At 52.8% G+C, this 13,078-nt stretch overlaps 1 protein-coding gene and 1 long non-coding RNA gene across 2 annotated transcripts; both read left to right on the top strand.

Moving 5' to 3' along the window:
- The first annotated feature begins 1,881 nt into the window (after positions 1-1,881).
- On the top strand, positions 1,882-6,982 carry LOC121061055 (syncytin-1-like). Its single transcript, XM_040539348.1, has 2 exons — positions 1,882-2,811; positions 5,821-6,982. The coding sequence occupies exons 1-2, from the start codon at positions 1,882-1,884 to the stop codon at positions 6,469-6,471; spliced, it is 1,581 nt and encodes a 526-aa protein (XP_040395282.1). The 3' UTR covers positions 6,472-6,982.
- A 38-nt stretch (positions 6,983-7,020) lies between these two features.
- On the top strand, positions 7,021-7,314 carry LOC121061260. The gene is made up of 2 exons (XR_005815010.1): positions 7,021-7,079; positions 7,217-7,314. It is a non-coding gene; the product is annotated as an uncharacterized LOC121061260 (long non-coding RNA).
- Positions 7,315-13,078: the final 5,764 nt, after the last annotated feature.

Raw genomic sequence — 13,078 nt, 5'->3', positions numbered from 1 at the left:
AATCTGACCTAAAGGAAGGATTATATCCCCTGCAGGAAATAGCAATGGGAGGACCCCAGCCAGGAATGGGGTATGTGGCTGTTCCCCTTAATTCAGGGGATGTCAGAGATTTTAAGAAGGAGATGGGAAATTTATTAGAGGACCCACTGGGAGTAGCCGAGAAAGTGGATCAATTCTTGGGTCCAAATATATATACCTGGGAAGAATTACAATCTATCCTGGGAATCCTTTTTACGTCAGAGGAGAGAGGAATGGTTAGGCGTGCTGGTATGCGAATTTGGGATCAGCAGCACCAACAAGGCCTGGCTGCAGATATTAAATGGCCAGTGCAGCCGCCAAATTGGAATAATCAAGATCCCGTACATAGAGGTCATATGCAAGACCTGAGAACTATCATAATTCAAGGAATACGGGAATCGGTCCCTAGAGGACAAAATATAAATAAAGCCTTCAATGAGCAACAAAAGAAGGATGAAACCCCGACAGAATGGTTAGAAAGACTGCGAAAAAACTTGCAGTTATACAGTGGCTTAGATCCTGGAACCCCGGTTGGGGAGGCGTTGCTCAAGGCCCAGTTTGTAGCAAAATCATGGATAGACATTAGGAGAAAATTAGAAAAAAATAGAGGATTGGCAGGACAAAGGGTTGGATGAACTCCTGAGGGAAGCACAGAAGGCATATGTTCGTAGGGAGGATGAGAAGGAGCGGAAACGAGTACGTATGATGGTGGCAGTGGTACGAGAGGGACAGAGAGGAGTCGGGCCGAATCGAGGGTTCGGTCCCACGAATGGAAAATTCAGAAAGGAAGAGAAGAGTGGCCAGGAACAAAGAAATGTGATCTGCTTTTACTGTAATAAAAGGGGTCACATGAAAAGGGAGTGCAGACAAAGAAAGGAAGATGAGAAGATGTTTAAGAGTGAATAGGGGTGTCAGGGGCTCTGTTTGCTGGGGACCCGAGATAAAAGCGAGCCCTTGATAAAACTGAAAGTAGGTCCCCAGTGTGAGGAAGTAGAATTCCTCATAGATACAGGGGCTGAAAGATCAACAGTCCAAACCTTACCCACTGGATGTAGGGCCTCTGCAGAAAAAGTACAAGTGATTGGAGCAAAGGGGGAGCCTTTTGGGGTCCCTGTTATAAAAGAAGTAACCATCGAATCTGATTCTAAAGTGAGTGAGGGATCTCTGCTCCTAGTACCAGAGGCCGAATATAATTTGTTAGGTAGGGACTTAATAATAGAGTTAGGGATAGGGTTAGAAGTGATAAGTAGAAGGTTAGAAATTAAGCTGTGCCCGCTTCGAGTGGAAGACAAAGCAAATATTGATCCTGGGGTCTGGTATACCTCAGACAGCGTGGGAAAATTAAATATTAGACCTTTCAAAGTGACAATAAACAAACCAGAAATACCAGTTAGGGTGAAACAATACCCCCTTTCAGAAGAAGGTAGGAGAGGGTTAAAACCCGAAATCCAAAGGTTATTACAGCAAGGGCTATTGGAGCCCTGTATGTCCTCTTTCAACACTCCCATCTTACCAGTAAAGAAGAAAGACGGTAAATATAGATTAGTACATGACTTAAGGGAAATTAATAAAAGAACCGTTACCAGGTTCCCAGTGGTGGCAAACCCACACACCCTGTTAAGCCAACTGCATCCAGACGACCGATGGTATAGCGTAATCGATCTGAAAGATGCATTTTGGGCGTGCCCCCTGGACGAAAAATCTAGGGACTATTTTGCATTCGAATGGGAAGACCCAGATACACATAGAAAACAACAATTAAGGTGGACAGTTTTGCCTCAGGGTTTTACGGAATCTCCAAACCTGTTTGGGCAGGCCCTGGAGCAAATTTTACAAGAGTTTAACAGGACACCTGGCACAACAATGATTCAATATGTGGACGATCTGCTACTAGCAGGAAAAGATGAGGATGCTGTAAAACAAGCAAGTATCAGCTTGCTGAATTTTCTGGGGTCACAAGGATTAAAGGTTTCAAAGTCAAAGTTGCAGTTTGTAGAAGAGGAAGTAAAATACTTAGGTCATTTATTAAATAAAGGGACGAAGAAATTAGATCCTGAAAGGGTTAGAGGAATTCTAGGAATAAAAGCCCCAACTACTAAAAGACAGGTACGACAATTGCTAGGGCTGACCGGATACTGTAGACAATGGATAGAAGATTATAGTGGGAAGGTTAAATTTTTGTACAATAAGCTGAATAAGGACGGATTACTCAAATGGACAAAAGATGATGAGGAGCAATTAGAGAAGTTAAAGGAAGAACTTATGCATCCACCAGTTTTGAGTTTTCCAGAGTTAAAGAAACCATTTTTCCTGTTTGTGAATAGCACCGAAGGGACTGCCTACGGTGTGCTTGCCCAAGAGTGGGCAGACAGTAAAAAACCGGTGGCCTATTTATCTAAACTGCTAGACCCCGTTAGTAGAGGTTGGCCTAGCTGTTTGCAAGTTGTGGTGGCAGCTGCCCTATTAGTGGAGGAAGCTCAAAAGATTACGTTTGGGGGAGAAATCAGGGTTATATCCCCCCACAATATACGTGGAGTGCTGCAACAAAAAGCTGAAAAGTGGATCACAGATGCAAGGCTGCTGAAATATGAAGGAATTTTGATATCTTCACCCAAATTAACACTAGAAACAACCTCAGTACAGAACCCTGCTCAATTTCTTTATGGTGAATCGAGAGAGAAGCTCGAACATGATTGTCTTAGAAATATAGAAGAACAGGTAAAATTAAGACCTGACTTAGAAGATGTGGAATTACCCTCAGGGGAGCAGATATACGTGGATGGATCCTCAAGGGTAATTAAAGGTAAAAGAAAATCGGGATACGCATTGGTTAATGGAAAAACATTCGAGGTAATAGAATCAGGCCCTTTGAGTCCGAGTTGGTCAGCACAGGCCTGCGAGTTGTATGCTATGTTAAGGGCTCTAAAGTTGTTAAAAAATAAAAGCGGAACAATATATACAGATTCAAAATATGCATATGGAATAATCCATACATTTGGAAAAATATGGGAAGAAAGGGGACTAATTAATTCTCAAGGAAAAGGACTGATTCACGAGGAACTAATTATCCAAGTTTTACAAGCTGTAAGGGAACCAAAAAACATTGCTGTGGTACATGTCGAGACATCAGAAGGGAACAAACCCTCAAATTAGGGGAAATAATTTGGCAGACCAGGAGGCAAAACGAGCAGCACTCATGTGTGTATATGAAATAGCTAAGAGGGCGGACTGTCCGAGTTGCGGCAGGGGGAAGGATTTAAAGAAATTCCCCTGCTATGATTGCTGGAGTGAGTGGGGAGTCGAGGGAATGGAGTGCAACTGCTCTGAAAAAGAAACACCTCCTTATAAAAATTGTTACAAGTGTGGACCGGCTCAATCGCTGTGGTCGAATGGGCCTATTCCGCTCCCATTGCTCTGCTTTACTGCTGTAGAAAAGCAGAAAATGAAACAGATGGGAATAAGGGAAACTGAAAAAGGAGAATGGGTCCTTACCGATGGGCATAAGGTAATACCGAAAGCAATGGCTCTGAGGGTGCTACGGAGACTACATGAGCGTACACACTGGGGTACTCAGGCGTTGGTAGATCAATTTGCTACAAATTACATGTGTATAGGGGTATATAACATAGCAAAAAGAATTGTGAATGACTGCATAACTTGCCGGAGGGTAAATGCTCAGCACATGCGGAGAAGAGTTCCCGGTGGACGGGAATTGGCTCACCGACCTTTTGCAAAAATTCAATTGGACTTCACTGAACTGCCAAAAACAGGAAGATATAAATATTTATTGGTCATTATAGACCACTTCACTAATTTTGTTGAAGCATTTCCTGCGGTAAGAGCTACTGCGCAAACCGTGGTGAGAATATTGTTAGAAAATATAATTCCCCAATATGGGATTGTGGAAACAATTGACTCTGACAGGGGACCACATTTTGTATCTAAGATATCCCGTGATACTATGAAAGCTTTGGGAATCAATTGGGAATATCATACTCCCTGGCATCCTCAAAGTTCAGGAAAAGTAGAACGAATGAATGGGGAAATTAAAAGGCAACTGACTAAGCTGATGCTAGAAACAAAGGCTTCCTGGATAAAATGCTTGCCACTAGCTTTGCTAAATATACACACCCAACCCAGGACTGATCTGGGAGTCTCGCCCTTTGAAATGCTGTATGGCATGCCTTATGATTTGGAAGTACCCCCTGATCACCCCCATTTGCAAGATGCCCAATTAAAACCCTATCTAATACAATTAATGAATAGGCGCAAGGAACTGCAGAAAAAGGGCCTAGTTGCACAGCGTCCCCCGCTGGACATGACAATACATAAAATACGACCGGGAGATAAAGTCCTGGTAAAGACATGGAAAGAAGTTTCACTGACACCACAATGGGAAGGTCCCTATGTTGTTCTGCTCACTACAGAAACTGCTGTTCGAACTGCGGAAAAGGGATGGACACACGCCAGCCGCATTAAGGGACCCATCCGCGATGAAAAGTGGGAGGTTACTCCGGGAACTGAGGACCTGAAGCTCACCTTGCGACGGACCCGATAAGTATTGTGGGTTAAGGCAAAGGCCCTCCCCTGAAGAACACTACTGCTGCCGAGAAGAACTAAGACCTCGTAGTTGGTTGCAACCCAACTGACGAGCAAGGCAGAGGAGTGAATTAGTGGGGAAAAATGGGTCTCGGCCATTCCTATTGGTATTTAGGGGTCCTCGCAGTGATCACCTCCTGCATAGCGACTCAACACCACCCACACCAGCCTTTCCAGTGGAGTCTGATAAGAGGGAAAGACACCACTATGGTACAACAAATCATTACGGCTGGTGCCCCCAGTTTTAAGACAGACCTTTGCAAAATAACAACCGTAGAACCGTGCAATAATCGATCAGATTTCTATCTTTGTCCAGCCTCCCATCCAGGAAAAGGTTACTCTAATGCCCCAGCTCAGTATTTTTGCGCTTCCTGGGGATGTGAGACTATTGCCTCAGCATGGAATCCAGGTGGGGAAAAAGACAAATATTTAGCTGTCCAATTTGGACCTAAGGGCTGTATAAACCGCAGAGTAGCAAGGGGGATTCGTGGGACTCCCCTCGTTGGGGGAAATTGCACATTTTTATGGATAAATGTAACTAACCCTATGGATCAGGGATGGATTTTTGGAAGAACTTGGGGAATACGATATTATGAGCATGGGGGCGACAGAGGAGGATTTATTCTAATTAAGAAAAATAGGCTACCAGAGGCACCGCGACCCGTGGGGTCCAACCGAAGTTTGGGACCACTTTATATGGTGCCCCACCCCACACAATCTAGCAAAAGCATGAGTGTGACCGAAACAACATCCTCTCTGACCCAATTCCCTAGTGTTACAGAGGGAGATATGGTTGCCCCTATAAGTGGCATGTGGAAAGTCATAAATGCTAGTTTCCAAGTGCTAAATCAAACCAACCCGGACGTAACAAGAGGGTGTTGGCTATGTGTTAGTATTAGGCCTCCGTACTACGAAGCAATAGGGGATATGGGGACCCCTGAGTATTCGAACAAAACTAGTCCCTACAAACGTAGCTGGGGATAGGAGGTTGGGATAACGCTAACTCAGGTTACGGGAAAAGGTAGATGTGTAGGGACAGTTCCAAAAGGGAAAAAGGATTTATGTAATATTACTGAAAATGGGTATCAGTCACATAACTGGTTAATTCCTGCAAAGAACACTAGATGGGTATGTTCGTCTTTAGGGGTAACACCATGTCTATCTTTAAAACTGTTTAACTCTTCACATGATTTTTGTGTACAGGTAGTAATTATACCTAGGATTCTTTACCATTCTGAGGAGTATATGTACATCCAACATGCTATGGCAAAAAATCACTTAAGGAGGAGAGAGCCTATTACGGCTGTTACTTTAGCCACTCTGATGATTCTGGGGGCTGCAGGAGCCGGACCTGGAATTACCTCTCTGGTAAAACAAAGCCAAGAATTTACTTCTCTACGCATTGCTGTAGATGAGGATTTGGCCCGTATCGAGCAATCTATATCAGCTTTAGAGAAATCTGTGCGATCCTTATCTGAAGTAGTATTACAAAATCGTAGAGGATTAGATCTGATTTTCCTACAGCAAGGAGGATTGTGTGCAGCCCTACGAGAGGAGTGTTGTGTATATGCTGATCACACTGGAGTAGTGAGGGACACAATGACCAAATTGAGAGAAGGGTTGGAAAAACGAAAAAGGGAAAATGAAGCCCGCCAGAATTGGTACGAATCCTGGTTTAATTACTCACCTTGGCTTACCACACTACTATCGACTTTAACAGGACCTTTGCTGCTGCTTATATTAGCATTAACTTTTGGACCATGCATATTTAATCGAGTAATCACGATTGTAAAAAGCCGATTAGAGGCAGCTCACCTTATGCTTATAAGCACCAAATATGAATCTCTTGAATAAGAGGAAGATGACACAGAAACCTTAATGTTGAGCAAACTAGTGCTTCAGAAATTCAATGAACAAAATTTGTTAGAAAAAGAAAAAGGAGGGATTGTGATAAATTAGCGGGTGTTTGTTCATTGTCTCTAAAAGGAATGCAGAGAATACACTGAGAAGATAAGGTTTCACAATTTATGGCCTTGTTAAGGGGGAGGATTAAGAAAGTAGATAGTGGGGAAGGGGGTGCTGGGCAAACATCCTTGATGAAATAAAGACTCTGTGATCGCAAGGCATCGCTTCACTACCCCCTTTCCTGAGCACGAGCATAACGCATGAACACTGAGAGAGGAGCGACGACCCCCCAACAACGGACTGCGCAGCCTCAAGAGATTCAACAGGAACTTGGATGCTATAAAACAGCGATGCGAAAAAAGGAAAGTTGCGTGCCGTGGCGGAGCGGAGACTCCCTGGCCGCCCAGCACTGTTTTGCTTGTGCCTGCTTACTTAATTAATAAAATATTTTTGATAGACCAGAAAATTGCGTGGTCTCACTTATGACACCTGCCAGCTGCAGGCCCCTACTATGTACAAGCAGCTCCCAACATCCCCCAGACGCAAGCCCCAGAAGTGTACAAGCAGCTCCCAACTCCCGCAACGTGGGCACCTACAGTGGACAAGCACCTCTCAACCCCCCCCCCCCCCCAGCTGCAGACCCCGAAAGGTGCACAAGCAGCTACAAACCCCGCACAAGGCAGGACCCCTCCAGTGTACAAGCAGCTCCCAACTACCCCCCAGATGCAGATCCCTACATTGTACAAGCAGCTCTCAACACCCCCAGATGCAAGCAGCTCCAAACTCCCCCCCTCCAATGCAGACACCTACAGTGTACAAGCAGCTCCCAACACCCCCCCCAGACACAGGCACCTATCCCCCCCCCCAGAGACACACCCCAAAGGTGTACAAGCAGCTGCTCACCCCCCCTAGACAATGGCCCCAACCCCCCGCCCCCCCGACGCAGGCCCCAAAAACCTAAACATACGCCAAAAAAGTATTAATGCAGGTGCCAAATGCTACAGACAGGCCCAAAAGCACAGGCCCCCAGATGCTCAAGGCTAAGACGTAAACTTGGCTTTCTGAATTACTGGAAAGCAGCTTTCATTCTCAGCAAGGTGTGCGCAGGCTAGATAGGATGGGGCTTCAGGCACCTCTTCACCTATGGAAACACGCTGCCATCAGACACCACCACGCCAGACAAGCTTTTCCTGTTAAATCACCCTTCTCAGATGCCCTGCGGCATTCAAGTGACCTGCTTTGCTCCGATTCTAAAGACTAATGTCACAGCCCACCTTGCCTGTGGCACCTGATAAACAGAAGAGAAAGCGACCATACCGTTTTGAAGCCATCACTGCACGTGCCGCTCCTTGATGCTCTGTAACCTCTTCTCAAATCCTCAGCCACTTCTTTGGAGAGCCTGCCATAGCACCTGCAAAGCAAGATGGATACCCTTCGCAGTCACCTGGTGCTACTTGGCCATTCTGCTCCAACCCAGCTCATGAGCAGCCCACCCTTCTCGTGCTGCTCTTCAGAGTGCAGCTTGGCCCCTCTGAGTCTGTGCGAGACATCTGCGAAAGAAAAAGAAAAGCATAGGCCGAGGCAGCATCCAAAGCCACAGCAGAGCTAGGACAGGTACTCTCATCTGCTGCCTTACCTCTACCCCCTCACCTGCCCTCAAGGCAGACGCTTCCATCTGCTCTCTTAAGCCAGCTACAACACCTCTGAAACATAAACAGGATTTTTCCTGTATTTTGTGTAGTTAAGTAACTGCAGTGACAACCGCACCCCTAAAATAACTGCTACATCTGTTCATCGCTCACCTTACCAAAAGCAGCTCTGGTCGTGAAGTCCCGTGTTGTACACTGTGTTTCAGCTTTAACAAATGAAAACAGTCAGAAGATAATCATTCAGATGCCAGCATTCGCACCCATCCCTCAACAACACAAGGGACCCCATTTCTAATTTTATCGTTTCAAAACAGCAGCCCCCTTGCCTCAGCACCTGGAAAGTAGATCAAGCCAGACTCCGGGTTGCCTACCGAGTGCCTGACAGTTTCAGAAGGAGCTCTTTCCTGTGACCAGGCCCTCCTCAGGTTTCCCCTCTACTGGAGACGGGAAAGAGAGAAAAATAAAAAATTCAAAACCCTGTATCTGCAAGCTTTCTAGAATCAACAGACCTCCTCCAGCACACTGTTCAAGCACTATGCAAACAGCTGCTCGCAAGCAGTTCGAGTCTCCCACTCCACATCTGCCAAACACCACTGAGATGACTCTGTGCCAGCTGCCCTTCAGTACGTGCCCCGAAGCAGACTGGATGTCTTTGCCAAAACAGTCCGGACAAAGTATTAGTACACCGACGGACCGCCACGTTAGCTACCATCACTAACTGCCAGGCAGGACAGCTCCAGGCCAAACACACACACACAGGCACGCTACAAACGTTACGAACAAAACACAGAATACAAGACGCAAAACAAAATGACTCCCAGAGGGAAGCCCTACGGCAACAGCAAGCCAGAACAGGTGCTCTGCAGCAGTCCCAAGGAGAGACTCAAATGTCACGACCTGCGATTGGACGCAACTGCCAGAACTGGGATGACGGAGGCATAAAAAGCCTGCCTTCAAGACAAGAGACCAGAAGGATGGGGAGTGCAAACCCCCTAAGAAATCTCTTAGGAAATGAATTCCCAAGCAAGAGCTCCTGATGCGACCCAGATGACTTCTGCAAGAGTGAGGATGGAAACAGATGCGATCTGAAACTGAATATGATGCACAAGACCTGAAACAGATCTGCACTTTAGCTGCAACTGCAAGACAAGAAGTGCTCGGATCAGACCCATGATGACGAAACAAGCATTTAGGACCTTTGTCGCGGCTACCAGGTTGCCTGTCTAGTCAGTCCAGTGCAAAAAGCAAGAAGGATATCAAGACCCGAGGAGTGCATGACACAGAATACACGCTGCAGAAGCAGCACTACAAGACAGATGGGAACTGTCCTGCCTGGCACAGACACTCATGCTACAAAATACCCCCTGCTCCTTCTATTAGCCTGGCGGCCCAGCCTCGAGCATCCTGAAGGTGACCCAGCCTGAACCACCATCACAGTGGCACCAAGTATATTCCACCAGCTGGCTCCATGCTGCTCTGGCTCCCAGCTCCCATCAGCCACACCACATATGCAAATACCGGGTGCCCCTCAACTTCGCTCTCAGATTGCTGGATGGCAAATTCCCTCCACCTCAAGAAATGCACAGGCACTGAGAGACATCTTAGTCCATTGCCAGGCTTAGCATCATCTGCAAAAACAGAGTAACAGCATTCGCTAGCACATCGGCCCTGATGCCCACCTCCTCCACAATTTGCCCCGGAGGACAACCCACGGTGACAGAATTTGGGTCCCCAGATGCCCTGGAGGACAACCCCTGATGACAATATTTGGGAAGGACATGTGCCGCAGTGCACAGTCCCCGGTGACCACTGCCGAGACCTGGTTACTCCAAAGGACAACCTCCCGGTCACCTCCTTTGGGACCCCCAGGTGCCCCGGAGGAGAACCGGCGCTGACAGTATTTGAGAACCACAGGTGACCCAGTGTACAGCACCCGGTGACAGACTGTGGAACCCCCTCCCAGGTGCCCTGGGGGACAACCCCTGATGACAATATTTGGGACGCACATCTGCCTCAGTGTATACCACCCGGTGGCACAGTTTTGGACCCCGAGGTGCCCCGCAGGAGAACCCACTCTGACCCGCTTTGGACCCCTAGGTGCCCCGGAGGAGAACCGGTGGTGAGAGTATTTGGATCCCCCATTTGCCCCGGACGACAACCCCCGGTGACAGTATTTGAGAACTACATGTGTCCCGGTGTATAGAACCCGGTGACAGACTCTGGAACCCTCTCCCAGGTGCCCCAGGGGACCACCCCTGGTGACAGTATACGGGACCCCGGATGCCTCAGTGTACAGTCCCCGCTCCTGCATGCTCCCAGCTCCTGCCGTGTGCTCCGGCGGACAACCTCCTGGTGACCTCCTTTGGGAACCCCAGGTGCCCCGGAGGACAACCCCGGTGACAGTATTCGGTATCCACAGATGCCCCAGTGCACAGTCCCCGGTGACCGCCGGCGTGACCTGGGTGCTCCAACGGATAACCCCTGGTGACCTCCTTTGGGACCCCCAGGTGCCTCGGAGGAGAACCGGCGCTGACAGTGTTTGAGAACCACAGGTGACCCAGGGTACAGCACCCGGTGACAGACTGTGGAACCCCCTCCCAGGTGCCCTGGGGGACCACGCCCCGGAGACAGTATACGGGACCCCCCCGGAGGCCTCAGTGCCCAGTCCCCGGTGACCGCCGCCGGGTCCCCGGGCGCCCCAGAGGACCCACCACGGTGACCACCAGTGGGTGCAATTGCGCCCCGGAGGACCCACCCCGGTGACCCCCAGCGGACCCCTGGACGACTCGGAGGATCAAACCCCGTGACCTCCGGTGGGCCCCCGGATGCCCCGGAGGACCCATCCCGGTGACCCCCGGCGGGCCCCCGGACGCCCCGGAGGTCCTACCACGGTGAGCCCTGGGAGGCGAACGGGGGCCCCGGAGGAGCCACCCCGGTGACCGCTGGAGGGCCCCCAGGCGCCCCGGACGACCCCCCATCGTGACCCCCGGCTGACCCCCGCTCACCCAGGAGGACCCACACCGGTGACCCCCGACATACCCCCAGGCGCCCCGGAGGACCCACCCCGGTGACCCCTGGCGGACCCCCGGTCGCACCGGAGGACCGACCCCGGTCACCCCCGGCGGGCCCCCGATCGCCCCAGAGGACCCACCTCGGTGACCCTAGGCGAACCCCCGGGCGCCCCGGAAGACCCACCTCGGTGACCCCCGGTGGGGCCCCCGGGAGCCCCAGAGGACCCACCATGGCGACCCCCGGTGGGTGCAATTGCGCCCCAGATGAACCACCCTGGTAACCCCCGGTGGGCGCACGGGCACCCCGGAGGACCCACGACGGTGACCCCCGGCAGGCCCCCGGTCGCCCCGGAGGAACCACCCCGGTGACGCCTGGTGGGCCCCCGGTCACCCCGGAGGAACCACCCCGGTGACCGCTGGAGGGCCCCCAGGCGCCCCGGAGGACCCCCCACGGTGACCTCCGGCGGACCACCGGGCGCCCCGGAGGAACCACCCCGGTGACCCCAGGCTGACCCCCAGTCGCCCCGGAGGACCCACCCCGGTGACCCCGACATACCCCCAGGCGCCCCGGAGGACCCACCGCAGTGACCCCCGGCGGACCCCCAGTCACCCCGGAGGACCGACCCCGGTCACCCCCAGCGGGCCCCCGATCGCCCCAGAGGACCCACCTCGGTGACGCTCCGGGCGCCCCGGAAGACCCACCTCGGTGACCCCCGGTGGGGCCCCCGGGCGCCCCGGAGGACCCACGACAGTGACCCGAGGCAGGCGCAGGGCGCCCAGGAGGACCCACCCCGGTGACCCCCGGCGGACGCCTGGTCGCCCCGGAGGACCCACCCCGGTGACCCCCAGCAGGCCCCTGGGTGCCCCGAAGGACCCACCCCGGTGACCCCCGGCGGGCCCCCGGGCGCCCCGGAGGGCCCACCCCGGTGACCCCCGGCAGGCCCCCGGGCGCCCTGGAGGACCCACCCTGGTGACCCCCGGAGGGTCCCCGGGCGCCCCGCAGGGCCCACCCCGGTGATCCCTGGCATACCCCCGAGCCACCCGGAGGACCAATCCCGGAGAGACCCGTCGAGTGCCCAAGCGACCCAGAGGACCCACCACGGTGACCCCAGGCGGGTCCCCGGTCGTCCCGGAGGACCCACCCCGGTGACCCCCGGCGGGCCCCCGGGCGCCCCAGAGGACCCACCACGGTGACCCCCGGTGGGTGCAATTGCGCCCCGGAGGAACCACCCCGGTAACCCCCGGCGGGCCCCTGGTCACCCCGCAGGACAAACCGCGGTGACGCCCGGTGGGCCCCTGGTCGCCCCGGAGGACCCAGGCCAGTGACCCCCGGCAGACCCCCAGTTGCTTCGGAGGACCTACCCTGGTGACCCCCCGCAGACCCCTTGGCACCTCGGAGGACCCACCCCGGTAACACCCGGCGGGCCCCTGGTCGCCCCGCAGGACAAACCGCGGTGACGCCCGGTGGGCCCCTGGTCGCCCGGGAGGACGCAAGCCGCTGATCCCCGGCGGACCCCTGGGCGACCCGGAGGATGAAACCCCGTGACCTCCGGTGGGCCACCGGACGCCCTGGAGGACCCACCCGGGTGACCCCAGGCAGGTGCACAGGCGCCCAGGAGGACCCACCCCGGTCACCCCTGGCGGGCCCCCGATCCCCCCGGAGGACCGACCCCGGTGACCCCCCGCAGACCACCTGGCGCCCCGAAGGACCAACCCCTGTGACCCCCGGAGGGCCCCCGGTCGCCTCGGAGGACCCACCCCGGTGACCCACGGCGGGCCCACGATTGCCCCGGAGGACCTACCACGGTGACACCCGGGAGGCGAACGGGTGCCCCGGAGGAGCCACCCCGGTGACCGCTGGAGGGCCCCCAGGCGCCCCGGACGACCCCCCACGGT

This window comes from Cygnus olor, chromosome 29 (assembly GCF_009769625.2).
Source record: "Cygnus olor isolate bCygOlo1 chromosome 29, bCygOlo1.pri.v2, whole genome shotgun sequence".
Taxonomy (NCBI): domain Eukaryota; kingdom Metazoa; phylum Chordata; class Aves; order Anseriformes; family Anatidae; genus Cygnus; species Cygnus olor.
Note: the sequence above shows the minus strand (reverse complement) of the source record. Positions and strands in the feature narration are given on the sequence as shown.

What these genes read in the sequence shown, in the direction of transcription:
- LOC121061055 (XM_040539348.1), top strand. Translation starts at nt 1,882, where the DNA reads ATGATTCAATATGTGGACGATCTGCTACTAGCAGGAAAAGATGAGGAT. An exon ending in ACGTGGATGGATCCTCAAGG is followed by an intron (nt 2,812 to 5,820) that starts GTAATTAAAGGT and finishes TTTTGTGTACAG; the next exon opens with GTAGTAATTATACCTAGGAT.